General features: G+C 43.8%; 1 protein-coding gene across 1 annotated transcript; it reads right to left on the bottom strand.

The window, feature by feature from the left end:
- Window positions 1–1698: 1698 nt before the first annotated feature.
- Window positions 1699–6746, bottom strand: LOC123443637 (protein transport protein SEC23-1). Its single transcript, XM_045120113.1, has 5 exons — window positions 6248–6746; window positions 3798–5618; window positions 3019–3135; window positions 2462–2533; window positions 1699–2299 (listed from the first exon to the last, which is right to left on the bottom strand). Exons 1-5 carry the CDS (start codon window positions 6638–6640, stop codon window positions 2162–2164), a joined length of 2541 nt encoding a protein of 846 aa, XP_044976048.1. The 5' UTR covers window positions 6641–6746; the 3' UTR covers window positions 1699–2161.
- Window positions 6747–15558: the final 8812 nt, after the last annotated feature.

Genomic DNA, 15558 nt, shown 5'->3' with positions numbered 1-15558 from the left:
ATGGCAACAACATTTTCAACAGCAATGGCATGAGGAACAGTCCAAGAGGACCCTCAAGAGAAAAGGCAATTAGTGAATTACCTAGACTTGCATTCACTGAGAGGGAGATCGTTGAAGCTGCAACTATATTTGCTAAAGCTCCAGAACACATGAACATGATACTTGTCCTTCTAGAAATCCTTAGGAGGGACTTCGTCCTCAAAATGCTCTCAGGTATCCCTTTTTCTAAGCTCTCCAGTTTACATTATCAGCTTTGATAATATGTGCTATCTTGTGATGCAGTTTCATATGTGTTTTTTCCTTATACCTAACTCGTCCTTATTGGCTGCTCATTGGCAGATGAAAGAAAGAAGCAAGGTTAATGGGAAAGAAGGCCCTTCTCCATTAATGGTGTGGCATGACTGGTGTGTATAAAACCCACCTCATTTTACTATTGTTATATATTTGCCAAAAGTGTTGAAAAGCATGGAGCAGATCCCATACTTGTTCATTGTTCTTGCATTTCAACACTTCAATTTATATTTGTCCATATATGTTATTGAAGGGTTGATTTATATTTATCCAACTCATGCTTATTAGGAGATGAGAGAAATATGCTTGGTTGATGAGAAAGAACAATCATTTTCACTGGGCTTGTTATGGCACAAATATCCAATTTATATTAGTACATCCACACTCGTTATGGCACAAATATTGCCGCTTGTGCATGCATTTGTTGGGAAAATCCTGTTAGTATATGCATTTGTTGGGAAAGTCATGCTCGTATCTGCATTTGTTGCTTATGCTTGGTGAGGTGACGCACCTCTTTTTGATCTTTCTAGTTTATTCTATTGCGAAATGTGAGCTATCTATGTGCACCTCTTATTGTTGGTATATTTCTCTTGTATTATTCTTATTTTAACTCTTGCTTATTGGCAAATAAAAAATAAGCAAGGTTGATTAGAAAATGTGTCCAATGGTGTGCCTTAGAAGATGAGGATCGATGAAAAGCTGCTTTCAAGATCGTGAACTTAGCCTTTTTATTTATCGTATAAAAACAATTTTACAGACTAGTTATGTAGTTTATTTCAAAGTGCGCCGTTGAATTTTGGGTTTGTATCCATGGCTTAATATGCATTTTAAGAATGTGTAATGGCATTAAAGTTCAGCCAAATTCTTGTTGAAAGATGTCTTTGCATTGGATGAATGCAAAAATATTTTTAAATTATTTCCTTGTTAGATGAATTTGAAATTGTGCTGGTGAAACACTTGCAAATTGTGTGAAAGCTTGTGTTATGTTCTGTGCGTGGAAAAAATGTTTGTTGTTACTGTGCCAAACCAAACACTGATGAGGTATTAAATTACTGGTCACGCACTATTCTCAGCTGCTAAACAAAACGACGGAGAGAGGTGTGTAAATTTTACAGGGGTTTAGCGCTAAGAAACGACAATCCAATCAGCGCCTTACACTGCAGAACCAAACAGAATGGTATTTGTCCATTCCAGTGTTGTTACAGTGTATAATCAGTTTCCATTTATGTTTATGTTACCATTCATGGAAACAAACACCTCCTTAGTACTTATCAGCTTCGTGCAAAATCACTTCATCCATTTTTCACGATACCATCGGCAACTGCGCACGAGATCACTCCTTCATTTTTCACAATATCACTTACGACCACAAATCAAGAGCAAATGTAAGGCTGTAACACTAAGCAATACTGTTTAAATGTAGTATATCTGATTGTATAAACGGAATTTCTCAACAAAAAAATGTCGTATAAATGGAAAATTGGGATTCGCCTGGAGGAGTAAAAGGAATCAAATGAATGGCCAAGCCAGACTTGTATTATGTGGCATATAACAAACTCTTCAAAGGCAGGAGAAAGTAAGCGATGCTCTTACTGTGTAAAATTCTGTGTGCCTGTGTGGCAAGAGATAATGCATTTACGCGACCACGTCAGAGAAAATAATCAGGTAATATTATACAGCTTCGCTGTAAAAAAGAAGTCCCTTTCTCATTTGCTTCCTGCACACTAATTGTCGCTTCATCAACCCAAACAAGTGTTTAGGCCTTGGGCGTTACCTCGCAAACCTTTCAGATTTCTTTTGGCAGCTCCGTTAGAAGCCAAACCTCGGCTATCCACAATCGTTTCTGATTGCACTCATCCAACTATTTGCATTAGCTTGGTTCCGGCGGGACCAATCTGAGGCTGCGCATCCACTCGCAAAAGCTAGGGTCATCAAAGTGGATGAAGCTGCTCTTTAGCCTGGTCCTCAGTTCAGGAGCAAGGGTCTGTAGCTGAGGAAATCTCGACTCCTGAAACATGCAAATCTCATGTTAACAATTATAGCCTTGCTCACGATTTTGTTTATCAGTGACCGTGAATCTAGCTGCCGTAAGAACTATCAGCGAAATAACCCAGCAGGGATGAATGCATGCGAACCAGAATGTCACTGCTAGGGTTAAGAGAATCATTACCTGCTCATAAGTAGGGTCCTTGTGAGCTGGGATCAGGCGTGAGACGAAGTATCTAGCCTGAGAGCTCCCTTCCTGCACCAGAACACCAACAAGAACAAAAAAAGGTAGTGAGCAAAACAAAGCATGTAGATTGTGCAAGTCGTGTTTCATGATAGTTGCACAGTTAATGAATTTGGTACTACTGTCAGACTGATTTGGAATCAAAACAAGGGGTGTATACAAAACAAAGGGCATATCAAGCACTTCAAAGCAAATTACAGAATTGTACTGAACACCATAACTGAAAAGATGTTGATTGCCAATTTTTTCTGTGTATAGTATGTAATCTAACAACACATGGGCTATATCAGATACTCCCTCCGTCCTAAAATAACTGTCTTAAGCTTAATACAAATTTGTACTAGAATTAGTATAAAGTTGAGACAGTTATTTTGGGACGGAGGGAGTATGATACTATGATGATAGCAAAGGCATGCAGAAGAGTTGATAAGAGAAAGGGAAGGAAAGCAGTTTGAATTTTGGAAACCAAAGTGAAGGTTGGGAACAGGGAAACTGACTCTGAATGAAAGTATCCTGGGAGCTGGAAAACGGAGTTCGCTCAGCTCTTCTGCCAGTGTACGACATGCTGCCAAAGCTGCTGCAGTTTGTCCTTCTTGGGTTGCTAGTTCGGCACCCTGATGACACACATAAGAAAGTGCACCTCAGGAAATATTACTCTTTGATAGCAACATTATGATGAACAACCAAAATAGCCATTGCATAATGATAATTCAACACCCATTTATGTGTCAAGTAAATGAGCAAAATGTGACATCTTCCTGGTATATCAAGTATTAGCATCATTTACACACATACATTCCTGAGACGTCTATATTCCTTCTAACCATCCACTGGCCCCTATTGAAAATTTAATAGTTCCAATAAATTCAGCTTCCGAACTCCATTCACTATATTTCTTGCAAAATCTTTATGATTATTACATAAGCTCACGATCCTGGAAACAAGTTAGTTTTTGCAAACATGCTACTGCTAAAACCCCATCCTTCTTCTTTTTTTTCCTTGCAAAAAGGAAGTCACCTCCTATTCAAATATACTAGCAATCAAGAACAAAGTCATGTTCAACAGCTACAATTCCAAAGCCAAAACATTTCATCCAAAAGACAACACCCGTGAAAAAACATATTATGTCAAGAATGTTGAAAAGAAAACAAAGGTGAATGGAGTAAGTTTAATAGGCAGCTACAGCACTGAGATAATGTTGTAAAGAGACAGACCATATAGGTGACTCCCTTATTTGGACTGGGGAGGGAGAGAGAGAAGATAGATGGTGACTTACCAACCAGATGAAAATATCTGTTCCATGATCCAGTACCACTGCACAATTAGATTGCATGGTCAGATCATACGCTGGCAGCTCCTCAAATGTGCCACCTTCTCGATGCATTATACAGCGAGGTGCAATCATACGGAGCGAGAGGTCAAATGATGCATTCAAGAACAAACTCCTCAAAACTGATCTCTCATCTTCATGTCCTATTATGCTACCTAAGAGTGGCCCCCTTCTCAAATGAAACAAACACTCAGGGAGTGATGACAGCTCTTTTGGGAATCGATAAAGCTTTGATTTTGGAACCTGGGTACCAAATTTGAGAGCTATGTCCTTAATTCTTTCATCAATTGTGAGCCTCATGTCAAGAGCATCGGAGGCAGTCCTGGCGCGCAAGACAGTTCTCTTACCAATGATTACTGAAGCTACATCTTCTTGCACACTTGACAGATATGCAGACAAACCATCAACCGTTTGCAGCCTGCTAGTGATCACCCTTGTGCTTTCTGTTTGGTACATATTAGAGTAACGGACTGCAAACTGGAAGTAAACAAATTCATTCTTGATATCAGCCTTTGTCTCCATAGACACCGAAAAACTCTGTGTCCCCTCAACAATATGCATCTGGATACAAAATGAAGTATCATGCTTGAATGTTTCATGAGAATCAGGAGAAGCCTCTTCACCAGGGCCAATTACTTGAGTGACAAGCATACCATCTGAACATCTAATCTCAAATAAGCCATGAGAGCCAGCTGCTTTGGTTGAAGCCCTCTGCAAGTTGACCCCAAAGGCCTCTCCAAAATCATCATGAAGTAAAAGCACACCACCAGAACACTTTGCCAGTGGCTGCAGAACAGGAACCCTCACAGGGCATGTTCCAGCACAAAGAATGTCAACGATGGTACTGTGTCTCTGTGCTTCATGACCAAGACTCTCCATGTACTTCATACCTGTCTTCTCCAGGTAAGCATAGTTTGGGTGTTGAACAGAATAAGGTGTTGATCCTGGTCCAAACGTGTTGGGGCCACCAGCACACACCAAGATCCTGCAGTTGCCTCCTGATCTCTTGATGATTCCACGAGACAACTCCGCTGACGGCCCTTGAATAATACCAAGGGCAACCTCCACCGCTGCACCAAGGCATCGGTCCCTCGACACTTCCGCCACACTTAACTGATAGGGTCTCAGAGATGAGAATATTGTGTGTGCAACAGGCAGCGAAGCATGTATAGGAGACAAGTACACCCCTGTCCCGTATATTAGCACCTTCAATGACTCTTGGGTAAGCGACTTATTACCGGGTAGCACATCCGCTGACACTGCCGCCCCTTCCGAAAAATCATACACAGAGACAGTTCTACCATAGGAGATGATCCCAATCCTTGCTGTAGGAGGGAGTGAATCCACAAATGCATGCAAGGAGCCCTGTAGATGCTGCAGGTGCGCCTCATCAAGACATTCATCTATGAGAACAAAAATGGGGCCAGAGACCCTAGAGACGGACACCGGGAACAAGCCTGACCGCCTATTCCCTGGGTGCACATAATCGACAGCCGAGGACACGAGCTCTGGCCACTGAACCAGGTCCTGCTTGCTGGAGACCATGAATTCCCCCTCACTGCTGTTCAGCTTCTTGCAGATGACACACTGCCATTGTCCAGAGCCAATCAACACGTCACAGTACAAATTCACATAAGCCCCACAGCTGAGGCAACGGCACGGATCACGCTCCAAGGCTTCAGGACCTGGTGATACTTCCCTCCCTGGTGAAACAAGAGCTCCGAACCCCAAGCTAGGGGCATTCAGCAGTTTCTTCTGCTTCAGGACCTACAAGTAAAAAAAAAGAGTGAATTCCACTTTTTACCCTATAGTTGTACATTTGTGACAGATATTACCACACTTAGTGGAACTTCCATCGAAATATCAGATTTTGGAAATTATTAGCATGGTTTTTCCCCGGTTTTGCACTTCCCTTGTTTATGTTAGATAGGATCTCATGTTGCGGCAATGATTCATAAAAAAATATGTAAAGATTGGAGGGCATCATTGACGATCATGTCCAGACTTCTCTTATCCATTTGTTCCATTCCTTGTCATCGTCCACATATATTTGGACCCCCGGCGTCATCTCACACTTGCATGATGGACACACATCAGAAAACAAGGATTCAAAGCTTCCAAAAGGGTTATTCTAGATGAATTTCCACTCGGTAGGGTAATTAGTGTCACAAATGTACAACTGCAGGGTAAAAAGTGGAATTCACTCTAAAAAAAACGCTAACTAAATGATGCACAGCTTTTCGGAGGGGACAAGCTGCAGAATTTGCACATGCCTATGCACTAAACACGATTCGCATCAGAAAACCAAGCGTAATTCACAACTCGACTAGCGCATGCATAATTGAGTTATACGAGATGTGCAGACATTACTGCGGTAAGGTACGAGCGACGCGTACCTTGCGGGCAGAGAAGAGGACATATGGGGAGTCGATGCTGGAGTCCTCGAGAGACGGCGCCGCGGAGGGCACGTGGCCGTGAGGAGTGGCCGCGCCGTGAGGGGTGTGCGGCGCGGAGGATGTGGGGAGGGAGACGGAGGACGATGAGGAGGCGGTGCGGGAGGCGAAGGGTACCGCCTGAGGGGAGACCGGGGTGGTGCGGAATGGCACGGCGGCGGGGCGCAGCGGCGAGGAGAAGACGGGCGGGCCCGGTGGCGTGCTGAAGTGCGCGGGGCTGGGGACGGTGGGGCTGCCCCGCAGAGTCGTCGAGGAGAGAGCGCTCGGAGGGGTGAAGATCGCCGGGAACGGAGGAGATGCGTGGGCCGCCTGAGGCTGCGGCGGCGTCTCCTCCATGCTGCCGGCCTTATTGGGGATCGAAGGGGAGCAGCGAAAGCGAAACGCAGATCTAAACTGGGAGAAATACTGAGAAGTACGGCAACACAACCTGTGTGTTTATCGTGGATCTGCACACAGTTTTTTTTGTCGATGTCATATTGGCTGGATCGCGGCTTCCTATTGGCTCGCGCCCTTCCACAATGGTAACTCCATTGGGGAAGACAACCAGACCGGAAGTTTTGTCTCTGGTCAAAAGAGAAGTGACAGTTTTCATTTTTTTAAAGTGACAGTTTTTTTTTAATCATACTGACTTTATTCATCCAAAGCAAAAGAAAAGAAATGGATACATGGTTTGAGTCATGAAGGATAGCCCAACCAAACATGTGTGCCCATATCTAGATTACAAGTAAACTTGAAGAGATTATGAGCCTCGTAATTAAAGTTCCTATGCTCATTCAGGATGGGAATGGGCCGGGTCAGCTCGCCGGGTCGTTGACCCGACCCAAAAAAATCGAAGCCAATGGATTATGTGGGCCGGCCTCAAATGAGATTTGAGTCAACACAGCCGGCATCGAGTGATCCATTGGGTCAATCGGGTTGACTCATTATAAAGTATTATACTCCTATCTCATAGTAGTTGCAATCTTTGTCAAGCGAGTGTTGTCGTACGACCCGATTTTACGACGAAGTGTGTCATATATTTTTTGGCAAATTCTCATGTATATGAACAACAAAATAGTTTTGGTATGTTTCAGCAAGATCTGCATTTACAAAATCACAAGCAAATCGCTTGATTTTTTTCAATTAACCATGTATTAGAAATCTTATTAATTCTTACACTAGTTAAATTCCAAAATCGTGACTAATTTTAATATCTCATTTATCCACAAAGAAATATAAAGTAAGAGTTTAGGTCGACCCGAGATACTCATCGGTCCAACAAAGCCATTGACTATTATTTATATGGGTCAAACTGTGGCCTCACAAATTGGCCTTAGGGTCACACGAGTCGGGTCCAAGGTCAGGTCCGGGCCGGCCCATTCCCATCCTGGATACTCATGAATTAAGGAGCAAGAAATAAAAATATTACAGTGACTCGTTATTTCATGTACTACTGCAACATTAGGACCTCGTGTCCCTAGTTTATATTGTTAACCGCCTCCTCGCAATCCGAAGCCACACAAATGTTCTTAGGAGCTAGATCATTCATGAATGTCAAAGCTTCTTGGCAAGTGTGTGTCTCCAGAATCAAGGGAGAATTTATTCCCTTGAAAACTACTGGCGATGATCCCAAATATAAGCCAGCATGGTCTCGACACACGGTAGTAACAACTCCTCCATGATGGGATCTAGCAACAACCCCGTCTATGTTCATCTTCACGGCACCACTAGGAGGTGGTAGCCATCGTTCTGGTTGTGCTGATGGTGTTCCATTTTCCACATGACGCTCTTGCCTCACTATCAACTGCCTCGGTTCTGCAATAAAATTATTCATAAAAGAGATAGTCTACTTAAGACTTTGAAATATTTATTCATAGGTTGCTTTACCTATCCATACCATATGGACCAAATAATAACAGCCATCATTGTGAAGCTCGCATGATTCAACGCATCGTTCAGCTCAAACATCTGAATTCCCGCATTGGCTTCCATGTTATCTGTCAAACTCGAGACGATCGTTTCATTGGGCAGTGCCCAAACGCACCTATACATAGTGCACGACACAAGAGCATGTCGCCATGAGTCCTCAAATCCACATAATGGGAAAGCATCTTGTAGTGCCAAATTTCGTATCTTCAAGACATGTGTTGTCGGTAGCGAATGGTGAGCGAGTCTCCATAAGAACATCCTCATCTTTGATGGTACATTAAGCTTCCACAAGGAGCTCCAGGATTTTTCATCTCTCTCAAAAAAGTGCAACCCGCTTCTACCTTGTAGCCACTCCTCCCTGTGCAACTTTGTTTTAAGCAGGAATTTATATGTCGAACTAACACTAAACCTTCCCTTCTTGTCCGAGTACCAAGACCAAAATTCCTATATATTGCGCATGCAAATAGGAATTCTCATAATTGCATTAGCATCAATTGGCAGAAAAACAGTTTGCACTTGGGCCTCATTCCATGATGTAGTAGCTAGAGATAGTAACTCCAACACAACCATTGGAGGATCGCCAACGAGGGAGGTGATGGTCGCGGTGTGGTCTCCTTCGCTATCCAATTGTTAGCCCATATATTCGTGGTTTGGCCATTGTGAAAGCATAATTGCTCCCTGGGGTGGTTTTGATAATTAATCACAACATATGCATCACTGGACTAATATGTTTATCCAAGTATATTTCAGAAAAGTTCAAAAGATGCATTGGCTAAAGGCTTATGTGGATATGCCCCTTGATGCAAGAAAGGAATAAGATTGGCCCAAGCTTCGAGCTAGAAGACTCTTCATTTTATATTTGTGAGAAATCACTTTTGAGTCCATAGTAAAGCCAATACTATTAAAAGGGTGAGGTATTAAAATGAACTAGTTGCTCAAGTGCTTAGAGATAGCCACCAAAAATACTCACTCATTTTCCCACATAACCATTATGTCCAAAGCCTCATACACAAAATCGATGCCACCAACTTTCTCAATTTGGCCCTACCGATTTTCATCCCAGGCAGAACCCTAGCCAAAGCCACCAAATCGGTGCAACCAAAATCGTGTCGGTGCTACCGAGTTTAGGTGACCAACTTTCTGTTGCCTCGGTACACAAAATTGGAATTTCCGAGTTTAGGTATCGGTGTCACCGGGTTGTGTCATCTGACCGTTAGCCACCTTTTTGGTGTCACCGAGTTGTGTATATCGGTTCCACCGAGATTCAAAAGTTGCTTCCTTTAGTGCAAGTCGGTACCACCAAGTTCATGACTTTGGTGTTACCGAGTTGGCCACTTTAGGTGTAACGGTTGGATTTTTGGGACTGCCTATATATACCCCTCCACCCACCTCTCATTCGAGGGAGAAACACTCAGAACACACACTTCATTGCCAAATCCATTTTTCCGAGAGAGAGAGCCACCTACTCATGTGTTAAGACCAAGATATTCCAATCCAAACATTTGAAACTTGATCTCTAGCCTCCCCAAGCTGCTTTCCACCAAATCAGTCTCTCCTGCCCATGCCTATTCTGTGAGAGAGTGATTGTGTGTTGAGGAGATTATCTTTAGAAGCACAAGAGCAAGGAGTTCATCGTTCTACCACATCTATTACCTTTTGGAGTGTGCTGCCTCCTAGATTGGTTAGGTGTCGCTTGGGAGCCTCCTACTTCATGTTGTGGAGTTGAACCAAGATGTTTGTAAGGGCAAGGAGATCGCCTACTTCGTGAAGATCTACCATGAGTAAGGCTAGTACTTCGTGGGCAAAAGTCGTGGTGGAATAGTGTAAGTGCATCTAGTACCCTTAGTGATTTTGGTGGTTTGAAGACTTATATGTTAAGTAACTAATGTGTTTGTAAGTGTACACAGGCTCCATAAGTCCCTCAGGAGTTTGAGTTATACGATGAATATCGACCCCTAAAAATGTATGTCTTCGGCTGAAGAAATTGGTCTTATGCTGAAGACTTTGATCGCGGAGAAATTGCGATGAAACTGATATTCCTCATGAAGATATTGAAGATGAGGAATTCGGTGGTTCCTGATGAAATACTGTTTGAAGACTTCGAAGCATGAAGACTTACTCTTTCTGTTTCGTTTTCTTTACTCTTGAGTCTTAGGAACACCGTACTGTTAAAGGGGGTCAAGATAATACTACGGAATGAATTTCCTCATGATGCTCAACCCAAGCCTAAACCTAAAAAAGCCTCAAGTGAGGAATATGAGAGACATGAGGACTCTCACAATTGAGAGTTTCGACCGTTGCCACGATACGCGCCACCTCACCAATCTTATCCACACCAACAGTCATGATATTTAAGGGAATTTATGTCAAATCATGTCAGGATGCTCCCAGGCTATAAATGGCCACCCCCACAACCACTAGCTGGTTGGCTGCTCCGTGAGAAACTGACACTTGTCATTTAGAGGAACCCAAATTCCTCAGAGTCTTCGAGAGTAAATCATCAAGTGAGGAAATACCCCCAAACACCAAACCACAAACCAAAAACCAAGTGATTGAGCATCACTGAAGAATTTGTTCCTGTGTGGAACTGAAGCCTCTTACCTTTGAGGACTGTGCATCCTCCAGACGGTTAGGCGTCATGGTCTAGAGCATCCAGCAGTCAATTGTGGATCGCCGGGTGACCGAGTTTGTGAGGGTTTGGAAGTCTACCCTGAAGACTTACCATGAGTGTTGGGCGAGGACCGTGTGTCCTTAGCTCAAGGAGAATACGGTAGGGACTGTGTGTCCCGGGACTGTGTGTCCTTTGGTTTCAATACTAAGCCGCTCCAAACCAGACGTACGACTGTCACAACAGTTGGAACTGGGTCATCAACAATTGTCTTTGTCGTGATACGGGTTCTATTTCTTCAACTCTTTCAATTCCTCAATATTGTATGTTGAAGACTTTATTGTCACTGTTTGAAGAATTTGCTGAAGACTTTCTCTGAATTTCCTCAACCCCAAATTCTTCATACCAGTTAATCTTCACCAGCTTATTTTGTGCCTGCATACTGTGCAAACCGATTCTCATAATCTTCATCAAGTAAACCGTTGTTGTAATCGTTGCACCTCTGATCGTGCGCTATTTCCGCTGCACGTTATTCATCAGTGATGAATTTTCTCAAAAGGAATTTCCTCAGCGATAAAATTCTAAAAATTGCCTATTCACCCCCCCCCCCTCTAGTCGATATAACGCACTTTCAATTGGTATCAGAGCAAGGTACTCCCTTGTTTCGTGTGATTTTGGTTTAACCACCTGGAGTTTTAGTTATGTCGACTGTAGGTATGATCAAGCTTACTGCAGGATGTCCTACCTTCGAAAGAAAGGACTTTCCCTATTGGAAGACCAAGATGCAGATGCATCTTCAGGCTATTGACAATGATCTCTGGTACATTGTGGAACATGGTGTTCCCCCCATCGTTGCTACTGTCTCTACCGCTGATGTGAAGAAATTCAAGCAACTTGATTACCAAGCGAAGAATATCGTCTATGGCCATCTGAGCAAAGGACAGTATGCCAAAGTGAGTGCTTTGGGCACAACGAAGCTTATCTGGGATAGGTTGTCCAAAGTCAATAAGGAATTTCAACTCAGCGTGACTCTCGTGTTGATGTTCTTTGCAATCGCTTCAAGAGGCTTGACAATGTAAGCTGTCAAGATACCTTTGATCGCCTCACTGACATTTGAAATGAACTGCAAGCACTGGGAGCTCGAGACATTACTGACCATGAAGTTGTGAAGAAACTGCTAAGATCTCTAGATCCATCATTTGATACACTGGTTCTGACGATTCAAGAAAGAGTAGACTACAAGATGCTTGATCCTACTGATATACTCGAAAGACTCAATACTCATGAATTCCAACAGGAAGAAAAGAGAGATCTGTATGGACCAAGCTACTCTTGACCTCGTGTGCTGAAGGCCAAAACAATTTCCTCATCTAAACTAGAAGACTCAGATTGCAGCATTGATGATACTGAAGAACTTGGACAGGAGCTTGCAATGCTCGTGAGGAAATTCCAGAAGTTTACAAGGCGTAGCCAGTTTGGTAAATCTTCACGAAGAGATATGAGGAAATCATAATCTTCATCTGAGAACTACAAGAAAAGAGCCTGCCATAAATGCAAGAAATTTGGTCACTATATTGCCGATTGTCCTCGCTCGGTGAAGGGATCAAAGAATACGAAATACAAGGATGGAAGTTCTGATGACTCTAAGAAAAAGAAGAAATCTTCAAAATCATCATCCTCAAAGTCCTCATCGCACAAGAAGACTAGTTTCAGAAAGGCTCGGGAACTCATTGACAAGGAAATGGATTCTGAGGAAGAATCTGAGGAATGTGATGGAGAGGAAGGTTCTGAAGAAGACTCGGAGTCTGGTGTGGCAAGTCTTGCACTGGCGACCACATTCGTCAGCAAGTCAATCTTCAACCTTGAAGAAAATGACAACGCTATCTACACTGATGACTATGCTGATGACTTCGCTCCAACCTATTGTTTCATGGCAAAAGGTTCAAAGGTACCGAATGACACTTCCTCCTCTGATTCAAGTGACTATGAACCTGATGATTATAAAAAATCCAGTTATAGTAAACTTGTTGTTAGGGCATATTTATGCCTAAGTAATTTTGGTGATTGATGACAGTACCTTAAAGGACTAATCATGTGCATTAAGCTTTCAGATAATATAAAACAACGGCACAAGACGATTCGGCACCCTCCGTGAAACAGAAGCACGGTGTCCTCTACGATTCTCTTTGGCGTTTTTTGAGTCGTAGGAATGTCGTACTATTAAGAGGGGATCCGTAGTGGAAAGGTTTTGATGGAATCAATTTTGCACGCACACACTTTATCTCCATCCCCTTTCCCTGCAACTTTGGAAAAGGTCTCCTAGCGGTAGTACCGCTGTTCCTAGCGGTAGTATCGCCGGCTCTAGCGGTAGTACCGCTAGAGCCAGCGATAGTACCGCTAGGCTAGCGGTAGTACCGCAGGGCTAGCGGTAGTATCGCCCCTGGTCAGCGGTAGTAGCGCTCCAGGACTTTAGTACCACCTTCCTTGCGGCTGTACTTCATCGGACTTTTTGCGAAGACTTTCTTGGCGGTGGTTGGCTCGGTAGTGTCTTTGCACTACCATGGGCTCAGCGGCAGTACTGCTGCAGCCAGCAGCAGTACCACTGGAGTGGCAGCGGTAGTACCGCTAGAGTGGCAGTGGTGGTACCGCTGCAGCGAGCGGTAGTACCGCTGGGCTCGTGCTGTGAGTGGGAAAACGGTTGGATTCCCCCCCACTATATAAAGGGTTCTTCTTGCTCAAGAACCCTACCTTTGACCCTCCCAAGCTCCATTGTTGCTCCCTAAGCTCAAAAGTGCCCGATCTCTCTCCCTAGCCAATCAAACTTGTTGATTTCCTAGGGATTGGTTGAGAAGGCCTAGATCTACACTTCCACCAAGAGAAAATTGATTCCCCCCACTAATCCCTTGCGGATCTTGTTACTCATGGGTGTTTGAGCACCCTAGACGGTTGAGGTCACCTCGGAGCCACATTACATTGTGGTGAAGCTCCATGGTCTTGTTGGGAGCCTCCAAGCTTTGTGTGGAGTTTGCCCCAACCTTGTTTGTAAAGGTTCGGTCGCCGCCTTCAAGGGCACCTATAGTGGAATCACGGTACCTTTCATTGTGTGAGGGCGTGAGGAGAATACGGTGGCCCTAGTGGCTTATTGGGGAGCATTGTGCCTCCACACCGCTCCAACGGAGACATACTTCATGTCAAAGGGAAGGAACTTAGGTAACACATCCTCGTCTTCATTGGTTCCACTTGCGGTTCTCTCTAACCTTTACATTGTGTATGCTTTTGTTGTTGACTATCTCTTACTTGCCTTAGTGCTTATAGTTGGAAGCATCATATAGGTTCACCTCCTTGTTGTCATTTTAGAGAACCTTTATGTTGCGAACCCTAACTTTCTAAGATAAATTAAAAAGTGGTTGTTGCCTATTCACCCTCCCCTCTAGTCAACCATATCGATCCTTTTAATTGGTATGAGAGCCACGTCTCTTTATTAAGGGTTTCACCACCCGAAGAGTATGGAAGATGATGAGGGAGTTCCCCATGGGCAACCCGAGGCCATGGCCTTGACTTCAGTCACAAGGGACGACTTGAATATGGCTATGGCCGCCCTCAAGACGTCCTTGACGAACGAAGTCAAGACCATGCTTAAAGAGTTAATTGAGGGAATTAAAGGTTCACCCGAACCGGCGTTGGTGGTCAAACCCGCCAACACAGATTCGGAGGCCAATTCCTCTAAGGAAGCGGCTAAAGGTATGCGACCTTCTTCCCCTCTCAAAAATGATGGGACTGGAACCTATGCCTCAGTTCCACCTCCCATGGTCTATGGAGGACCTGTTCCCACACCCCGTCTTAACCCTGTTGGTCCTCCTCCTAAGCTTGTAAAGGGTGATTTTGCTAAGTGGGTGTTTTCTATTAAGTCTCATTTGAATCACAGCTCAACAAATTTATGGAGAATCATCGAGCAAGGCTACTATCCTCGTGACCCAAGCAACCTCACTCCAAGAGAAGAAGCGGACAATCAATATAATCACTCCGCATTGTTTATTCTACAGTCCGTAGTGCCTCCTGAAGATCTTCCTCACTTGCGCCCCTTCACTCTGGCTAAGGACTGTTGGGAGCACATTATGGTGCTGTACAAGGGAAGCTCAAGCATTCAACAGTCCAACTATGAAGTGGTACTTGATAAGGCCGATGAGTTTGTGATGAAGGAAGATGAGGACCCTCATGATCTCTATCGAAGGGTGACTGCTATTGTTGTTGCTCTCAAGGATCATGGGAGCAAGGATGTGGATGACACATGGATCAAGCGCAAGTTTCTCAAGGCCATGATGCCTTTCAACAAAGTCGTGTCATCATTCATTCGCCAACGACCAGATTTCCACTCCTTGTCTTCCAGTGAGGTGTTGGATGAATTCATTGCAATGTCAATCATGAACGAGACCGTTGACAATGCACTTGCTCGAGTTCGGTCAAAGACAACTTCACCCAACCTTGCTTTAAAGGCAAAGGCTGCTTCTTAAGAAGAAGAAGATGATGATGAGGAAGAGGAGAGCTTCCCTGAAGACACTAAGTATGCTTATCACGAGCACATGGCTCTTGCGTCAAGGAAATTCTGGGGCAACGAGAGGAACTCAAGACCCAACTTCACCAAGAACAACTCAAGTGGGTTCAAATCCAAGCAACAAGTGAGGACATGCTATAACTGCGGTAATGTGAGTCATTTCATGGCAGAATGTCCCTATGAGAA

The sequence above is a fragment of the Hordeum vulgare genome, chromosome 3H (genome assembly GCF_904849725.1).
Source record: "Hordeum vulgare subsp. vulgare chromosome 3H, MorexV3_pseudomolecules_assembly, whole genome shotgun sequence".
NCBI lineage: Eukaryota > Viridiplantae > Streptophyta > Magnoliopsida > Poales > Poaceae > Hordeum > Hordeum vulgare.
This window is presented reverse-complemented; position numbering and strand designations above follow the sequence as displayed.

What these genes read in the sequence shown, in the direction of transcription:
- LOC123443637 (XM_045120113.1), bottom strand. Translation starts at nt 6,640, where the DNA reads ATGGAGGAGACGCCGCCGCAGCCTCAGGCGGCCCACGCATCTCCTCCG. An exon ending in TCCTCTTCTCTGCCCGCAAG is followed by an intron (nt 5,619 to 6,247) that starts GTACGCGTCGCT and finishes TTTTACTTGTAG; the next exon opens with GTCCTGAAGCAGAAGAAACT. An exon ending in CCAGGATACTTTCATTCAGA is followed by an intron (nt 2,534 to 3,018) that starts GTCAGTTTCCCT and finishes GTTCTGGTGCAG; the next exon opens with GAAGGGAGCTCTCAGGCTAG.